General features: G+C 37.8%; 1 protein-coding gene across 2 annotated transcripts in view; it reads left to right on the forward strand.

Annotated features, from left to right (window-relative positions):
• Stk31 (serine threonine kinase 31) overlaps window positions 1-20154 on the forward strand; it is a 95616-nt gene that overhangs the window by 49674 nt on the left and 25788 nt on the right. For both annotated transcript variants that reach the window (XM_039108132.2, NM_001191971.1), the window contains exons 16-22: window positions 1705-1806; window positions 2883-2963; window positions 4827-4952; window positions 6190-6318; window positions 6489-6575; window positions 7440-7589; window positions 12498-12620. In XM_039108132.2, the coding sequence (XP_038964060.1) occupies window positions 1705-1806; window positions 2883-2963; window positions 4827-4952; window positions 6190-6318; window positions 6489-6575; window positions 7440-7589; window positions 12498-12620 (798 nt within the window). The remainder of the gene's footprint in view (window positions 1-1704; window positions 1807-2882; window positions 2964-4826; window positions 4953-6189; window positions 6319-6488; window positions 6576-7439; window positions 7590-12497; window positions 12621-20154) is intronic.

Below are 20154 nucleotides of genomic sequence, written 5' to 3' on the forward strand. Positions count from 1 at the left end.
GCCAATGCTAGCAGCAAACCACTGAACTGAAAACAGGACCCCCTACTGGAGGAATTAGAGGAAGGATTGAAAGAGCTGAAGGGGCTTGCAACCTCATAAGAACAACAATGCCAACCAATCAGAGCTTTCGGGGACTAAACCACTACCGAAAGAGACTATACATGGACTGACTCAGGGCTCCAACTGCTTATGTAGCAGAGAATAGCCTTGTTGGTGCACCAGTGGAAGGGAAAGCCCTTGGTCCCAACAAGTGCAGGGGACTAGGGGGAACACCTGTATGGGGGAGGGAGAGGGGTAGGGGAGGGGGAAGGGGAGGGGATGGTTATGGACAGGAAACCGGGAAAGGGAATAACTTTGAAATGTAAGTAAAGAAATATATCTAATAAAAAATAAAAAAAACAAATAAAACTCAAAACAAAAAACAAAACAAAAACCAAACCAAAACAAACAAACAAAAAAACCCATGACATTTAGGTAGTATGATATTTTCCCAAAGGTTGGGTTTCTTTTGTGTGTGTACATGTATGTGTGCTCATCTGTGCATGGAGGTCAGAGGATAACCTTAAGTGTCATTCCTCAGGCATTGTCCCCTTTATTTTTGTGTTTTGGAGCTAGTGTGTTACTGGCTTGGAGCTCACCAGATAGGCTAGGTTGTGCCCTGGGGAACCATCAGTCTCTGCCTTTCTAGAGTAAGCTTCACACTACTTGCCTTTTCCCACCTTTTTCCTTTTTAAATATGAGATTGGATTTAGGTCCTCTTACTTACAAGGCAAGCACTTTACTGATTGACTCCCATCTCCAAAGGTAGACTTTTGTGATAAAGTAACTTTGAAGAGAATGGTCACTTCTGTAAACTTAACACTGGATATATTTCTTGCAAGTTTTAAAAGTTGTTTCACATAGTACTGGAGCTGATAGGATTAGGATTTTCTAATTTTGACTACCCTTCTTAGGCATGAAGCTTTGTGAATGAATTATAATTCTATACATTTTCTTGGGGATTTTATTTAAATACAGAAGAGATCTGAAGTGTGTCTTTATCCAACTTGATATCTCTATTCCTCTTCTTAGATTTAATTGAAAGCAAGAGGGAGCTATTCTAGAATTAACTGCAGTTTAGGAGGCCTCCTGTTCTAGGTTGTGGAGAAGGTAGTCTTTTTCAGTCTTTTAAACTTTTGGAGAAATATATCCAATTGAATTGGGCACATTCAATTTACTTGGGCTATAGACATTGAAGACATATCTAACTTTTAAATGCAGTTGTACCTTTTGAGGCAACTTACTACTACTCCATTGAAGTCATATGGAACATTTCTAAATCACAGGTTTTTCTCATAGTAGATAATTTAGATTCACTCATCATTTTGTTGAGTGTGCTTTTAGAAATCTGATTTCAAGTAAAAATTTCACAGACTCTAATTTAGTTGTTCTTCTTAATATTTATTTTAAGATTAAAATTAGTTGTTTTTATCTGCAGGAAAATATGCAGGAACTTAAAATACTTTTTTATAGTTATGGGAAAAATTAGTGTTAAAATAAATAGATTTATTTAATGTTAGAAGACCTGCTATATGCTAGATACTGAAGGGTGCATTAGAACTGCATGGAATGATTTACTATGGAAATTGCATTAGTTCTTAGAGGAAGACTTGCTTTCATTCTAGTATAATAATCCTGTTGACTACTTTTTTTTCTCTGATAAAGTCTGATGACCATGATGGAACTGAAATTGAGAAAATAAAGCAAGAAATAACGCAATTGCGCAGTAGTGTCTTTCAGGAAATTTATCATGAGAGGGAGGAATATGTAAGTATTTCTGTGAAATTTTAAATTAGATTTTACTCAGGAAATTGAATTTAAAGTCACAGATTTCATATAACCATGTACTAGAGGTATTATATTGGCATCATAATGTTCACATGCATTTACAAGTTAATTTCATATGTCAAAATTCATGGGAGTTGTACCAGTGTAGAAATTTTGGGTTACCATAAAGAAAAGTCTTTTGTTATGTTCTTAAAATTCAACTTCTTGATAGTTTTTTTTTGGCTTGATTTTAGAATTGAGCTTGTACTCACACTTTTGTATAATATTTTGTTATTTAACATATAACATGGAGATTGTCACAGATTTACATGAATATTCTTTTAGCTTGAGAAGCAATAAAAACATAAATGGAGCAATTTGATCCACCTGAGAGATGTAACCAAAAAGGTCACACCATTGTCTCCACTCCTCCTAAGTTCTGTGGCCTTAGAAAGTCAGCAATCTACTTTTTCTTCCCAGGGGAAAGAATACTGCATTTTATGTCTGAGAGATATTATAAGGAAGAGTTAATTAAGGGACAAATAAAAAGTAAAGTAAAAAGTTAAGTAAAAATAGTATGCAAATACTAGATATTTTAAGTACAATTTATGTACTATGATACAATTCATGTATCTATGGCATACCTTTGACTCTTTGAATAAAATCTGGTGTTTAGAAGTTTTCCTTAGTAAACATGTTGCTTCATGACTTTCCTTTATAAAATCCTAGTTTTCTCATTTGCTTAAAAGTGCTTTATGTAGATTATGTACCTGTTATTTTTTATCTCAAGGCTTTTAGGATTTTTTCTTTAATTAACTAGTCATTTAAAAATGTTATTATGTTCTTAATATTTTGAGTAATGAATTTATTATAATGATTACAATATTTCTTTTTATTTTACTTTAAATATGAAGTGAATCATGTTTTGCTTGATAGTTCTTGAAGTAGAAGTAAAATATTAAAGATTAGGTATTTTATTAGAAGTAAAAAGGCAGATGGAAATATAGTTTCCCGAAAAGCAACATGCTACAGTTGAATGCATGTTGGTCTATAATAAAAATACTTTGTAACTGCAGGAGAAACTGAACAGCTTGACCCAGAAATGGTTCCCTGAGCTGCCTCTGCTGTATCCTGAAATAGGATTGCTTAAATATATGGTAAGCTATGTACGCTTCCCCTGAGAATGCCACCATGCAGAGAATGTAAAAACATGGTAATGTTCATATCATTTCAGTGTCAGATTTACAGTATCATTTCTATGAAAATGCTCCCAATAAATATTTAAAATGATTATTTGAACTGTTCCTCAAGACTGTGTTAAACTAAATAGTTTAAAGTAGAGATATTGACATGGGTTTAGTGTTCTTGGCAAGCAGGACTCAGAATGGCCAGGAGATTAGTACGTTAAATAACTCAAAGAATAATTAGGAGTTAACTTTGTGGGGAGACTTATATCCCTGGTGGTGATGAAGCACTGTTATTCTCTGATTTTTAAAATTGCTTCCTAGACTCCTTGGATTCCAGAATCCAACATGTAAAATTTCTTAACATAGAATGGTATAATATTTGAAAATGTGTTTTTGTTTTTGATTTTTGAAAAAAGAGTCTTGGGACACAGCCTGGACTAACCCTGAACTTGTCATTCTCCTTTGATCCTGCTGTGAGTTCTAGGATTACAGACTTGGGTGACCATATCCTGTTTTCCCAGTATACTTTAAAATCATATGTAGAATACTTATAATACCTAGTAAAATGTAAGTTTTACATAAACTAACCAGCACACAGTGTTTAGGAAAAATAATTTAATTTTGTATTTTCACTTAAAATTGATTGGACACAAGGAAGCAGAATCAACAGTTGAGAAGACTCAGATCTCAGATTTTGGGAAACTGAGGCAATGGGATTGCTGTCAGTTTGAGGGCAGTCTAACCTGGGTGACCTGAGTTCCAAGATAGCCTGGGATACCACGTGAGAGCTGTCTTAGAAACCCCGAAACACCAAACCAAAACAGTAAAAAACAAAACAAAACAAAACCAAAAACCAAAAAAACAGCAAAAAAGTCGATTTCTTCTTGATGCTAGTAACTCTATCTTTCAAGACTGTCTTGTGTCTGGTAAACTATACTGTAATACTTATCTTTATACCTACCAATAAGTATAATACAGCTAGAAATTATAATGGGAAAGTGACATCACGATGTAGATAGAGGAAATCTCACAAGGCCCCACCTTAGATAAAGAGCTGGAGGCAGTTAATGATCATGAACGAGGGAAAATCAGTCTTCTCCAGAGATAAGCCCCTTGCTGTTACTCAATATTAAGTGGTTAGCATTAAAAACATACTCATCTGGGCAGCAATAAGTGGACTCATCGGGTTGTATTTATGTATTTATTTGTTTATGTGTATAACAAATATTAAAAACAAATTAGGCTATGAATTTGAGAGTAGGGAGACAGTGTTTGGATGGAGGGAACATCATGTAAATACAGTATATGTATATGAAAATTTAAAAACTAAGTTAAAAATAATCTACTAAAGGAAAAAAAACCTAGTTTTAATGTAAACATAAAAATGGTAGAATTAAAATTTTTGAAAATATTTCTATATTTAAGGATGTTAAGCAGGATAGAGGTGTCAGCATTATATTATAGTCATATTTTTTAGATTTCTCATTGCTGTCCTTTATCTACTTTTATTTGTCTTTATTTTAATTTTTAGGACATATATAAGGTTTTTCAGGTAAGTAAAGCAGTTCTTTTTAAGCTTGTCTTCTTAACCTCATTTGTTTCTACCGTCTGGTCTACATTTACAGAAGTGATTAAATGTCTGGTAATTACACAGTAGACAAGAGAAGCTCAAGAGCCAGAAATTAAAAAGAACCTAAACTTTAATAAGCATTTTGTTTTCTTTCTTAGTTTGATGATCTTCACTGCATTTAAGTGTATATCTCTACCCATGTTATGATTTGAAAGCCCTAAGACATTTTTTATTGTCTAAATGTAATAAAAATTTGTGTCTAGAATTCTGGTGGTCTTCTTACTATGAGCTTAGAGCGCGACCTTCTTGACACTGAGCCCATGAAGGAACTTAGCAGCAAGCGTCCTCTGGTGTGCTCTGAGGTTAATGGGCAGCCTGTTCTCTTAAAGGTAAGTTTAAGTCCTGATCTACGGAAGTTTCAGAAGTATAAAGGGAGTGGTGACTTGACTTCTAAGGGAGAAAAGAAACTCACTATTTTTAAAGTGTATAAGTTGACTGGTATGATGATCATGATAGAGCTAATTTTGAATTTAAAGTTCCTCTTCTTTCCTTAATGAGTGCTGTCTTTACTAGGGTTATTAATTTTCTTTTTTAGGGTAACTTACTACATTTTATTCACTAACTCTTAAAATTCTTGTTTTTCTTAGATATTTCTTGAAAGCTTACCTATATTGCCAACACAGTCTTGTGCTGCTTAGTTTCCTTAAGTTTTTTTTTAATTTTTGTTTTATGTGTGTAACCGTTCTGCCTTCATGTGTATCTTTGTTACATATGTATGCCTGGACATGTTTTGGTTAGAAGAGGGCATTGGCTCCTCTGGAACTGGAGTTCACACAGTTGTGGGCCACTATGTTGGTGCTGGGATCCAAATTCCTATCTTTCACAAGAGCAGCAAGTACTCTTTTTTTTTTTTTTTAATTATTAACTTGAGTATTTCTTATTTACATTTCGAATGTTATTCCCTTTCCTGGTTTCCGGGCCAACATCCCCCTAACCCCTTTCCCTCCCCTTCTTTATGGGTGTTCTCCTCCCCATCCTCCCCCCATTACCGCCCTCCCCCCAATAATCACATTCACTGGGGGTTCAGTCTTAGCAGGACCCAGGGCTTCCCCTTCCACTGGTGCTCTTACTAGGATATTCATTGCTACCTATGAGGTTAGAGTCCAGAGTCAGTCCACATATAGTCTTTAGGTAGTGGCTTAGTCCCTGGAAGCTCTGGTTGCTTGGCATTGTTGTTCATATGGGGTCTCGAGCCCCTTCAAGCTCTTCCAGTTCTTTCTCTGATTCCTTCAACAGGGGTCCTGTTCTTAGTCCAGTGGTTTGCCAGCAAGTACTCTTAACCACTAACCAGCTCTCCAGCCCCCTAGTTTCTCGTTATGAGCTAAAGATTGTGAGTTAACATCAGATCTTTAAGTTGCCCTATTGTTACATATTTGGGAATGTAGAGTAGGCTGCAGGTAGAATTACTCCTTCTCATAATATAGCATTCAATGTAAATGGAGATGGTACTTAAAAGTTAAAATAGAAAAATAATTAATTTAATTTATCATACTTAAGTTGAAATAATAAATTAGAATTAGGTTTTTAATGTTGAAATTATCAATCCTGTTTTTTGTTGTTGTTTAGGGCTATTCTGTGGATGTTGACACAGAAGGAAGGGTGATTCAGAGAGCAGCCTCCTATCATAGAGCTTGTGGATATGCCAAAGAAGAAGAATCTGGGTTACTGCCATTAATATTCCTGTTTATGTGTAAGGTAAAGTTCTTAAGCTAATCTATTGTAGAAATAATTCTTTTTAAAATACATTTAAAGTAGTAATTTATTCTTTTTAATGTAAAATAGTAGTTACTCCATAGAATTAGTGTATGGTGCAAATATATTGATGAATTGTTCACTTGAGTTACATTTTCTCTTTTGCTTCTTAGTCTGATCCTGTTGCCTATCTGATGGTCCCGTATTACCCTAAGGCAAACCTAAGCGCAGTTCAAGCCAGTATGCCTTTAACTTCAGAAGTAAGTAAAAATCATTTCCTAGTTGCATGGAATGAGAAACTAATTATCTAATATGTAACACCATGTACTCCATGCTGTCCGGCAAAAAAATTTGGCCTGCATTATTCTATTTCATTCTTGCATCAGCCTGTGCTTTATCTTGTTATACATGAGAAAAATGAGGCTGAGAAAGATTGATTTGCACAGAATCGCTTTATCCAGAAGAGAACTGAAGCTGTGTTTTTCTGGTTTCAGAGCCCAGACTTACAACTATTAAGCTGTGATAGGTGTGTGTATGTGTGTTTGTGTGTGTGTGTGTGTGTGTGTGTGTGTCTGCCTGCATGTGTGCAAAAAGTACTTATGATGTTACCAGCTATGTAGAGTATTACTTTTTATTGCTATGATAGAATTTCATGACTAAGGCAACTTATAAAAGAAAACATTTAATTGGATTTAAAATTCCAGAGTGTCCCCATGGCAGAATAAGACATGGTGGTGGCCACCATCGGTAGCTCCTCTGTCTTTAAAGGAAGGCAGAAGGCAGAGAATATACTAAGAATGACTCAAGTCTTCTGAAATGTTTAAGCCTGCCCTTAATGACATACATCCTCCAACAAGGTCATCCTTCCTGAACCTTCCCAAATAGGGCTACTATCTAGGGACTGAGTTTTCAAACATATGAGCCTATGGAGGCCATTCTTGTTTAAACCGCTGCACATTGTTAAGCTTTATCTAGCCTTTAATTCTTTGTCTATGCTATATCTTTAACTTGAGGGAAGCTTTACTTTAGTTCTAGGATAACCTTGTAATAGAAACAAAATTTACATATTAAAATAAGGTGTCAGTTTTCGAAACTCCACCTTTTCAATGTGTATTTATTTGCAGGAAGCTTTAAAAGTCATGAAAGGTGTTGCCCGAGGACTGCATACATTGCACAGTGCTAACATAATTCATGGATCACTTCATCAGAACAATGTATTTGCCTTAAATCGTGAACAAGGAATTGTTGGAGATTTTGACTTCACCAAATCTGAGGTAAAATATCATGGCTTTATAGATAGAAACTCCTTATTAAAGCACTTACACACACGTGCTGATTGATTGTAAGCCTGCACTTTCAGTTAAGGTGTGCTATGTAGTACACATAGTATCTGTAACAGTCATCTGGATGGTTGTGAGCAGTGTGTGGTTTTACCATAAATACAGAAACAATTTGATGTACTCAGTGGCATTGATCATTTTCTCATCAGGAAACAGTTGCTAGAAACATGCAAGTACTTCCCTCTGCTTGTGTTCCTTTCTTTCACAGATTAAATTTAAATATACATACTTTGTTGTTATCAATATAGTATATTTTTGGAAGCCTGGGATCCATGGATGTTTTTATTTAGTTTAAGTCTAGGTTCAAATATGTAGCTTTTAATTCATTGCCACATTATCTCCCAATAGGCACTTTGTAGAGATAACAAAGTCCAGACAATTAAGAGAATGTGATATTTTTATGTGTATGTGTGGAATGGGCAGTCTAAGAATATATAGGATTACAAAGGAGAAATTTTTCTTCATTATTTTAATTGACAAAGATATATGTTTATTGTATATAGGCCATTTTAAAATATGTATATAACATAAATGGCTAAATAAACATTTAAATGTTCCCATTTAAAGTACAACAGTTTTATTGAAGTAGAGTTCACATAGGAGATAGTGTAGAATTCAGTGCTAGTTTTTAGCATATTCATATAGTGGTATATTGATTATCATTCTGTAATTCCAGATGTTTATCACATTCCAAAGTAGTTACTGTTTAGTTAATTTTCATTCCCGCTTCTGCTTAGGCCTTGGAAACCAGCAATATATTTTGTGCTTCTGGATTTTCTTTTTCTATAATCTCATATAAGTAATCTTTTTCTATAATCTCATGTAATAGTTGGCCTTTGGTGAATCATTTTTGTTGTCTAGTCTAACATTCAAAGTTAATCTATGTTGTTGAGTGTTTAAGGATGTAATTTTTTATGGGCAGATGTATTTAATTGTATGTTCATTGATACTTTGGTGTGTGTTTCATCAGTGGATAGATATTTGGGTTTACACTTTTTGTTTTTGCTTGAGACAGCGTCACACTGGGTAGCAAATCCTGGCTTTGAACTATCTTGGTAGTACAGATCTTGAACTCCCAGTGATCTTCCTGCCTCATGCTGAGATTACAAGTATGTACCTAGAGCCTGTCTCTAGGTTTATGCTTTTTAATTATTGTGAGTTAGGTTGCCATGAACATTAGTGTACAAGTTATTTATGCAGGCAATCTCATTGCTTTGGGAAATTGTCATGTAATTCTGTTTTCTTCCTTTTGAAAATTCCTAGTGTTTGATAGAACACTTAATGTATGGGGTTGAGTAATAGTTTGTATTAGAGTTGATGTCCACATATCCCAAAACACATAAACAAACAAAACTGACTTGCAAAAAAAATTACTGTGGTGGTTTGAATATGCTTGGCCAAAGGAGTGGCACTATTGGGAGGTGTGGCCTTATTGGAGGAAGTGAGTTACTGTGGGAATGTGCTTTGAGACCCCTCATGGCTCACTGAAAGACAGTCTTCTGATGAAGATTTAAAACTCTCAGCTTCTGCAGTGCTATGCATGCCTCCTGGTTGCTGCCATGCTTCCCATCGTAATGATAATGGACTGACCTCTGAGCCTGTAAACCAGCCCCAACTAATTGTCCTTTATAAGAGTTGGTTTAGTTATGGTGTCTCTTCACAGCAAAGGAAACCGTAACTTAAACAGCCACAGATTTTTGTGTGTGTGTGTGTGTGTGCATTGGTGTTTTGCCTACATGTATGTTTAGGTGAGTGTGTCAGATCTTAGAGTTACAGACAATTGTGAGATGCCATGTGGATGCTGGGTATTGAACCCAGGTCCTCTGGAAGAATGTTCAGTGCTTTTAACCATTGAATCGTCTTTCAGGTCCCACAGATTAGTGGCAGGAATTCTTTTTTTTTCTCCATCTTTATTAAATTGGGTATTATTTACATTTCAATTGTTATTCCCTTTCCCGGTTTCCAGGCACAACATCCCCCTAGCCCCTCCCCCTCCCCTTCTCTATGGGTGTTCTCCTCCCCATCTTCTTCCCATTACCACCCTCCCCCCAACAATCTAGTTCACTGGGGGTTCAGTCTTGGCAGGACCAAGGGCTTCCCCTTCCACTGGTGATCTTACTAGGCTATTCATTGCTACCTATGAGGTCAGAGTCCAGGGTCAGTCCATGCATAGTCTTTAGGTAGTGGCTTAGTCCCTGGAAGCTCTGGTTGGTTGGCATTGTTGTACCTATGGGGTCTCGAGCCCCTTCAAGCTCTTCCAGTTCTTTCTCTGATTCCTTCAACGGGGGTCCCATTCTCAGTTCAGTGGTTTGTTGCTGGCATTCGCCTCTGTATTTGCTGTATTCTGGCTGTGTCTCTCAGGAGAGATCTACATCCGGTTCCTGTTGGCCTGCACTTCTTTGCTTCATCCATCTTGTCTAGTTGGGTGGCTGTATATGTATAGGCCACATGTGGGGCAGGCTCTGAATGGGTGGGTGTTCCTTCTGTCTCTGTTCTAAACTTGTGGCAGGAATTCTTGATCAACTAGTTTATCTTTCTACCATGCAAGATTATGCTCTATTGTTGATATTCTGGTTGAAAATTTTCTCCATCTAAGTTTCAAGGGCCCCAGTATAGAGAATCTAAATCCTTAAGCATTACTATGCCTGGATTTTTTTCTGAATATTTTTTTATTTATATTTAAAATGTTATCCCCTTTCCCAGTTTCCTGTTCATAAACCCCCTATCCCATCCCCTCTCCTCCTTCTTCTATGATGGCGTTTCCCCACCCAACCACCCACTCCTTCCTACCTCCTGGCCCTGAGATTCCCTGATACTGGGGTGGGGGGAGGGTGTCCAGCCTTGGCAGGACCCAGGGTTTCTCCTCCCATTGGTGCCCAACAAGGCCATCCTCTGCTACATATAGAGCTGGAGCCATGGGTCAGTCCATGTGTACTCTTTGGATGGTGGTTTAGTCCCTGGGAGCTTTGGTTGGTTGGTATTGTTGTCTTAGGGGCTAGACATTCCTTTAGCTCCTTCAATCCTTTTTTCAACTCCTCCAATGGGGACCTTGTTCTCAGTTCAATGGCTGACTGTGAGTGTCTGCCTCTGTATTTGTCATGTTCTGGCAGAGCCTCTCAAGAGACAGCCATTATGTCTGGATTTTTTACTGCCAAAACCTGTTAGAAAAATTGACAACAGAACTTTTTTGCTATATTTCAGGTGCTATGGACTCTAGGAATAAGAATACTATGTTTTATTCTCTTCTTAAGAGACAAGCTAAGACCATTTTTAAAAAGCAGGTTTTAAATTGTTTATAGTAACGATCAACACAAAAATTTTAAGTAATGTATTGATTCTGATAGGTTTAAAATAAATACATCCAGTTTACTGGTTGAGAAACTTTTCCAAAGTGCCTATTTTTTTTTTTTTGTCCTCATGAGCATCAGACAAAGGTCCAGTTTCTTCACATACATTCTTGTCAAGCATTAATGTTTTGTACTTTGGTCATTTACAAGCTTTAGAATAAATGATGGATATATAATCTTAGTGGTTTTCATATGATAGCTCAAAAGGATAAAAAAATTAATATAAAACTAATCAAAAGTTGTACAGGATTTACATAGATTAATTTTCTGAAACATTCTATTGTTGCACATTAATTTATCTAAGAATTATGACAGCATAAGGAAATAAGGATTTTACAAGTAAGTTTTAAGGATTCATGTCAGTTTATTTTTTGAGCACAGCATTGGTACAATTGTGGACCTGACTATTCCGACCATCACTCCTCCTCTTTTGTATCCATTCGTCGTCAGGTATTCTTTCCCATCATGCTCTTTTAGTTGCTCATTTAACTTTCCCAGTTGATACCTTAGCTTCTGGATCTTAGACTCTACTTAGAGAAGTTGGGGTAGAGATAGTAAGTGGAGAAGATGTACAATTAAGACTTAGTGACATGGTAGGTGCTATGCTAACTAACATCTTTAGGACAACTCTATTATGTAGATGTTATTTCCATTTTAAAAATTAGTTTAGACTTGGAGAAATTAAAGTTTAAATCATACAGCAAATAAATGTAAGTCAGAATTGTACCTTAAGGGCAGACTGAATTTATTATCATGAATTGCCTTTATATTTATTTGATTTCTTGGAAAATGTTATATTTAGAAAATGGTCAAAAGAAAGAGTAATTTGTATAATTTCATTTAAAATATTTAGGATGTTCAGAATTAGAAAATAGTACTTCTTTGTCAATTTATTAAACTATACAAGTAGGGAGCAGGGGAGGTGGCTTTGTGAGGGCTGTCTGTGCAAGCCTGATGACCTGAGTTTGATCCCTGGAGACCTTGTAAAAGTCAAGAAAACCCAACGCAGTGGCCTATACTTGCAATCCCAGCACTTCCGGATGGAAGGTAGAAATAAGAGAATTCAGTTTGCTGCCCAGTTTGCTTTAAGTAGATGGTGTAGTAGCAGAAAGAACAAAAAGATCCTGCTTCAATAAGGCAAAAAGGCAAAGGCTTTCTCCAGAAAGTTGTTCTCTGACCCCACATATGTTGAATGACACACATGCTTGCTTTTTCATCTGTTCATAAGCATATATACACACAAACATGCACATGTTGCCCACATTCGTATACACATGGTAGATTAAAATTAAAAAACACAAAATGATGTCTGTGATTAAAAACACCAGAGTCAGTCGTTTTCAGTCCATATCTACACTTGAGTATAATAAAAGTAAAATTTGTAAGAAAATTATATATTTGAGAGATAGACAATGAAATATTTCAAAAAAACTTTTAAATTGAGAACAGAGTCTTTCACACAAAACCTTCATTGTTTAAAATACTGTTTTTGTAGAGCCAGAGAGCTTCAGTGAACATGATGGTTGGTGGATTGAGTTTGCTGTCACCAGAGTTGAAAATTGGAAAACCTCCTTCTGCAAGTTCAGACTTATATGCTTATGGCTGTCTTTTATTATGGGTATGTTGCTTTAAAAATCATTAACAATTTACATATATTTCAGAATGTAAAGGTATGACTTTAGTTATTTTTAGCAATTTTTCTGCATGAAGAATAATGCTACATTTTTTAAAAGTAGAATTTGCTTGTGGATGTGTTTGTGGATGGTTGTGTTTGTGTGTAGTGGACTGCATCTCTGTGTGTATGCTTGTGTGGAGTGCACTGCATCTGTGTGTGTGTGTGCTTGTGCGTAGTGCACTGCATCTCTGTGTGTATGCTTGTGCGTAGTGCACTGCATCTCTGTGTGTGTGCTTGTAGAGGCCAGGGGTCAACTTTGGATGAATCACTTAGGGTCATCTTGGGTTGCTGAGACAGGGTCTGTCATCGTCCTGGAGCTTGCTGAGTAGGCTAGGCTGGCTGCCCATTAATCTTCTTACACTGGGATGACAGGCTTGGGCAACTAGGCCCAGCTTCTTTTTATCCTTCTTATTACATGGGTTCTGGGGATCAGACTCAGGTATTCATGCTTGGGTGGCAAGCTATTTACTGACTGTACTGGCTGGTTTTGTGTGTGAGCTTGACACAAGCTAGGGTTATCCTAGAAAAAGAAGCCTCCCTTGAGGAAATGCCTCCATGAGATGTTGCTATAAAATTGTAAAAAATAAAATGCTGTCTTTTGCCCCCACTTGGTCTGGCATTGCAGTGCCCCAAGATATCTGATAGATATCTTAATCTCAGCAAAGGCTCTCACCTGCTTTGCTCCATCCCATATCACACTGCCAAAGGCTTTTCTCTGCACTGGACAGCAATCTCTCTACCCATCTAACTCCCAAGGCAGGCTTCACTATGCCAGAAATACACATCCTGACTCGATGGTGGCCCAGTGACTCTGCTGCCACACATTCTCTCAAACTAGGAGGAAGCCGCAGAGAGAACATGGAGGTTGACGTTAAGCCTTCCTCTACTCAAAAGATAAACAGGATGAGAAAGAAATTAGGGAAATGACATCCTTCACAATAGTCCTAAAATAATATAAAATCTTGGTGTGACTTTAACCAAGCAAGTGAAAGATCTGTATGACAAGAACTTCAAATCTCTGAAGAAAGAAATTGAAGAAAATGTCAGAAGATGGAGAGATCTCCCATGCTCATGGATTGGCAGGATTAATACAGTAAAAATGGCCATTTTGCCAAAAGCAATCTACAGGTTCAATGTAATCCCCATGAAAATTCCTACTCAATTCTTTATAGAGATAGAAAGAGCAATTTTCAAATTCATTTGGAATATCAAAAAACCCAGGATAGTGAAAACTATATTCAACAATAAACAAACTTCTGGGGGTATCACTATCCCTACAGAGCAATAGTCATAAAAACTGTATGATATGGGCACAGAGATAGGCAGATAGATCAGTGGAACAGAATTGAAGACTCAGAAATAAGCCCACACATCTATGGTCACTTGATCTTTGACAATGGAGCTAAAACCATCCAATGGAAGGAAGAAAGCATTTTCAACAAATGGTGCTGGTTCAATTGGAGGTCAGCATGTAGAAGAATGCAAATCGATCCATTCGTATCACCCTGTACAAAGCTCAAGTCCAAGTGGATCAAGCACCTCCGGATAAAACCAGATACACAGAAACTAGTAGAAGAGAAAGTGGGGAAGAGTCTTGATCACATGGGCATAGGGGAAAATTTCCTGAACAAAACACCAGTGGCTTATGCTCTAAGATTAAGAATCAACAAATGGGACCTCATAAAACTGCAAAGCTTCTGCCAGGCTAAGGACACTGTCATTAGGACAAAAGGGCAACCAACAGATTGGGAAAAGATCTTTACCAATCCTACATCTGATAGAGGGCTAATATCCAAAATATACAAAGGACTCAAGAAGTTAGACTCCAGAGAGCCAAATAACCCTATTAAAAATGGGGTAAAGAGCTAAATAAAACATTCTCAGCTGAGGAATATCGAATGGCCAAAAAGCACCTAAAGAAATGTTCAACACCCTTAGTCATCAGGGAAATGCAAATCAAAACAACCCTGAGATTCCACCTCATGCCAGTCAGAATGGCTAAGATAAAAAACTCAGGTGACAACAGAGGCTGGCAAGGATGTGGAGGAAGAGTAACACTCCTCCATTGTTGGTGGGATTGCAAACTGGTACAACCACTCTGGAAATCAGTCTGGAGGTTTCAGAAAATTGGACGTTCCACTACCTGAGGACCCAGCTATACCTTTCCTGGGCATATACCCAAAAGATGCTCCAACATACAACAAAGACACATGTTCCACTAAGTTCATAGCAGCCTTATTTATAATAGCCAGAAGCTGGAAAGAACCCAGATGCCCTTCAACAGGGGAATGGATTAAAAAAATGTGGTACATCTACACAATGGAGTACTACTCAGCTATCAAAAACAATGACTTCATGAAATTCATAGGCAAATGGAATGAACTAGAAAATATCATCCTGAGTGAAGTAACCCAATCACAGAAAAACATACTTGGTATACACTCATTGATAAGTGGGTATTAGCCCAAAAGCTCGAATTACCCAAGATGCAATCCACAGACTACAGGAAGCTCAAGAAGAAGGATGACCAAAATATGGATGCTCCCACTTCTTACAATCAGAAAAAAATATACATAGGAGGGCATATGGAGGCAAAGTTTAGAGCAGAGACTGAAGGAATGACCATTCAGAGCCTGCCTCACACGTGGCCCATATATATACAGCCACCAAAACTAGATAAGAAGCTAAAAAGTGCATGCTGAAAGGAACCGGATAGAGATCTCTCCTGAGAGACACATCCAGAGCATGTCTAATACAGAGGTTAATGCTAGCAGCAAACCACTGTACTGAGAACAGGACCCCCCCCCCCCCCTTTGGGGAATTAGAGGAAGGATTGAAAGAGCTGAAGGGGCTTGCAAACCCATAAGAACAACAATGCCAACCAACCAGAGCTTCCATTGACTAAACCACTACTGGAAGACTATACATGGACTGACCCAGGGCTCCAACTGCATATGTAGCAGAGAATTGCCTTGTTTGGGCACCAGTAAAAGGAGAAGCCCTTGGTCCTGACAAGGTTGGAACCCCAGTGCAGGGGAATGTTGGGGAGGGGGGATGGAACAGGGTGGGGAACACCCATATGGGGGAAGGGGAAGGGAATGGGGGCTTATGGACAGGACACCGGGAAAGGGAATAACATTTGAAATGTAAATAAAGAAATGTACCTAATAAGAAAATAAAATTTTAAAAAAAGATTCCACTCTGTGTATTTACAGGTGGTTATGAATATTCTTAAGGGATGGATGTGTATGTTTAGGTGGGCAATTATATCTTATCAATTGGATCAGAGTTTATTGTATTGTGTGTTCTTTCATGTAGCGTTTAAGTTTAAGAGAGTGTGTGGCGGCTAGAGAGACTAAGCCACCACAGAGTTGGGATATGTGTTTCTGGCAAGATAGCTACCAGATATCTTGGGACACTGTGGTGTAAGACCTAGTGGGGGATAAAAGACAGCATTTTATGTTTTATAATTTTACAGCAACAATGAGAACTGGTTGTAAGGTATTTTCTCAATTAGTGATCAAGGAGGGAGGACCCAGTCCATTGTGGATGGTGCCATCTCTGGGCTGGTAGTCTTGGGTTCTATATGAGAGCAAGCTGAGCAAGCCAGGGGGAAGCAAGCCAGTAAGTAACATCCCTCTGTGGCCTTTGCATCAACTCCTGCTTCCTTATCTGTTTGAATTCCAGTCCTGACTTCCTTTGGTGCTGAACAGCAATGTGGAAGTGCAAGTTGAATAAACACTTTCTTCCCCAACTTGCTACTTGGTCATGAAGTTTTGTACAGAAATAGAAATCCTGAAAAAGACACTGACTGTGCTATATTCCCATGCTTAGAACTTTTAGAAGTTTTTTTGAATTATAAACTGTTGATATCTTTCTTATTACTATCAACTTTCTATAATATATATACTCATATATATATAAATTATAGGCATTATATTGTTTTTTGTTATACTCAATATTGATAGTGAATATGATTTTATTCTATAGTAATATGTAATGAATGCATGTATGGGAGATAATGCTAAGTGGACACTTAGTATGTTCTTGACTTAGCATATGCATGCTACACATTGCTTAAGAATTTGAGTAAGTACTGGACAGATGGCTTAGTGCTTAGGAATTTAAGTGGTTAGATATTTTTTTTTATTTATTTAATACTTAATAATAATTCTTTGGTTTCCGGGCAAACATCCCCCTCCCCCTCCTCTTCCTTATGGGTGTTCTCCTCCCAACCCTCCCCCCATTGCCGCCCTCCCCCCAACAGTCCAGTTCACTGGGGGTTCAGTCTTAGCAGGACCCAGGGCTTCCCCTTCCACTGGTGCTCTTACTAGGATATTCATTGCTACCTATGAGGTCAGAGTCCAGGGTCAGTCCATGCATAGTCTTTAGGTAGTGGCTTAGTCCCTGGAAGCTCTGGTTGCTTGGCATTGTTGTACATATGGGGTCTCGAGCCCCTTCAAGCTCTTCCAGTTCTTTCTCTGATTCATTCAACGGGGGTCCTATTCTCAGTTCAGTGGTTTGCTGCTGGCATTCTCCTCTGTATTTGCTGTATTCTGGCTGTGTCTCTCAAGAGAGATCGACATCCGGCTCCTGTCGGCCTACACTTCTTTGCTTCATCCATCTTGTCTAATTGGGTGGCTGTATATGTATGGGCCACATGTGGGGCAGACTCTGAATGGGAGTTCCTTCAGTCTCTGTTTTAATCTTTGCCTCTCTCTTCCCTGCCAAGGGTATTCTTGTTCCCCTTTTAGAGAAGGAGTGAAGCATTCACATTTTGATCATCCGTCTTGAGTTTCATTTGTTCTAGGCATCTAGGGTAATTCAAGCATTTGGGCTAATAGCCACTTATCAGTGAGTGCATACCATGTATGTCTTTCTGTGTTTGGGTTAGCTCACTCAGGATGATATTTTCCAGTTCCAACCATTTGCCTACGAATTTCATAAAGCCGTTGTTTTTGATAGCTGAGTAATATTCCATTGTGTAGATGTACCACATTTTCTGTATCCATTCCTCTGTTGAAGGGCATCTGGGTTCTTTACAGCTTCTGGCTATTATAAATAAGGCTGCCATGAACATAGTAGAGCACGTGTCTTTTTTACATGTTGGGGCATCTTTTGGGTATATGCCCAAGAGAGGTATAGCTGGATCCTCAGGCAGTTCAATGTCCAATTTTCTGAGGAACCTCCAGACTGATTTCCAGAATGGTTGTACCAGTCTGCAATCCCACCAACAATGGAGGAGTGTTCCTCTTTCTCCGCATCCTCGCCAGCATCTGCTGTCACCTGAGTTTTTGATCTTAGCCATTCTCACTGGCGTGAGGTGAAATCTCAGAGTTGTTTTGATTTGCATTTCCCTTATGACTAAAGATGTTGAACATTTCTTTAGGTGTTTCTCAGCCATTCGGCATTCCTCAGCTGTGAATTCTTTGTTTAGCTCTGAACCCCATTTTTTAATAGGGTTATTTGTCTCCCTGCAGTCTAACTTCTTGAGTTCTTTGTATATTTTGGATATAAGGCCTCTATCTGTTGTAGGATTGGTAAAGATCTTTTCCCAATCTGTTGGTTGCCGATTTGTCCTAACCACGGTGTCCTTTGCCTTACAGAAGCTTTGCAGTTTTATGAGATCCCATTTGTCGATTCTTGATCTTAGAGCATAAGCCATTGGTGTTTTGTTCAGGAAATTTTTTCCAGTGCCCATGTGTTCCAGATGCTTCCCTAGTTTTTCTTCTATTAGTTTGAGTGTATCAGGTTTGATGTGGAGGTCCTTGATCCACTTGGACTTAAGCTTTGTACACGGTGATAAGAATGGATCAATCTGCATTCTGCTACATGCTGACCTCCAGTTGAACCAGCACCATTTGCTGAAAATGCTATCTTTTTTCCATTGGATGGTTTTGGCTCCTTTGTCAAAAATCAAGTGACCATAGGTGTGTGGGTTCATTTCTGGGTCTTCAATTCTATTCCATTGCTCTATCTGTCTGTCTCTGTACCAATACCATGCAGTTTTTATCACTATTGCTCTGTAATACTGCTTGAGTTCAGGGATAGTGATTCCCCCTGAAGTCCTTTTATTGTTGAGGATAGTTTTAGCTATCCTGGGTTTTTTGTTATTCCAGATGAATTTGCAAATTGTTCTGTCTAACTCTTTGAAGAATTGGATTGGTATTTTGATGGGGATTGCATTGAATCTGTAGATCGCTTTTGGTAAAATGGCCATTTTTTACTATATTAATCCTGCCAATCCATGAGCATGGGGGATCTTTCCATCTTCTGAGGTCTTCTTCAGTTTCTTTCTTCAGTGTCTTGAAGTTCTTATTGTACAGATCTTTTACTTGCTTGGTTAAAGTCACACCGAGGTACTTTATATCATTTGGGATTATTATGAAGGGTGTCGTTTCCCTAATTTCTTTCTCGGCTTGTTTCTCTTTTGTGTAGAGGAAGGCTACTGATTTATTTGAGTTAATTTTATACCCAGCCACTTTGCTGAAGTTGTTTATCAGCTTTAGTAGTTCTCTGGTGGAACTTTTGGGATCACTTAAATAAACTATCATATCATCTGCAAATAGTGATATTTTGACTTCTTCTTTTCCTATCTGTATCCCCTTGACCTCCTTTTGTTGTCTGATTGCTCTGGCTAGAACTTCAAGAACTATATTGAATAAGTAGGGAGAAAGTGGGCAGCCTTGTCTAATCCCTGATTTTAGTGGGATTGCTTCAAGTTTCTCTCCATTTAGTTTAATGTTAGCAACTGGTTTGCTGTATATGGCTTTTACTATGTTCAGGTATGGGCCTTGAATTCCTATTCTTTCCAGGACTTTTATCATGAAGGGGTGTTGAATTTTGTCAATGCTTTCTCAGCATCTAATGAAATGATCATGTGGTTTTGTTCTTTCAGTTTGTTTATATAATGGATCACGTTGATGGTTTTCCGTATATTAAACCATCCCTGCATGCCTGGGATGAAGCCTACTTGATCATGGATGATTGTTTTGATGTGCTCTTGGATTCGGTTTGCCAGAATTTTATTGAGTATTTTTGCGTCGATATTCATAAGGGAAAGTGGTCTGAAGTTCTCTTTCTTTGTTGGGTCTTTGTGTGGTTTAGGTATAAGAGTAATTGTGGCTTCATAGAAGGAATTCGGGAATGATCCATCTGTTTCAATTTTGTGGAATAGTTTGGATAATATTGGTATGAGGTCTTCTATGAAGGTTTGATAGAATTCTGCACTAAACCCATCTGGACCTGGGCTCTTTTTGGTTGGGAGACCTTTAATGACTGCTTCTATTTCCTTAGGAGTTATGGGGTTGTTTAACTGGTTTATCTGTTCCTGATTTAACTTCGGTACCTGATATTTGTCTAGGTAATTGTCCATTTCCTGTAGATTTTCAAGTTTTGTTGAATATAGGCTTTTATAGTAAGATCTGATGATTTTTTGAATTTCCTCTGAATCTGTAGTTATGTCTCCCTTTTCATT

The sequence above is a fragment of the Rattus norvegicus genome, chromosome 4 (assembly GCF_036323735.1).
Source record: "Rattus norvegicus strain BN/NHsdMcwi chromosome 4, GRCr8, whole genome shotgun sequence".
NCBI lineage: Eukaryota > Metazoa > Chordata > Mammalia > Rodentia > Muridae > Rattus > Rattus norvegicus.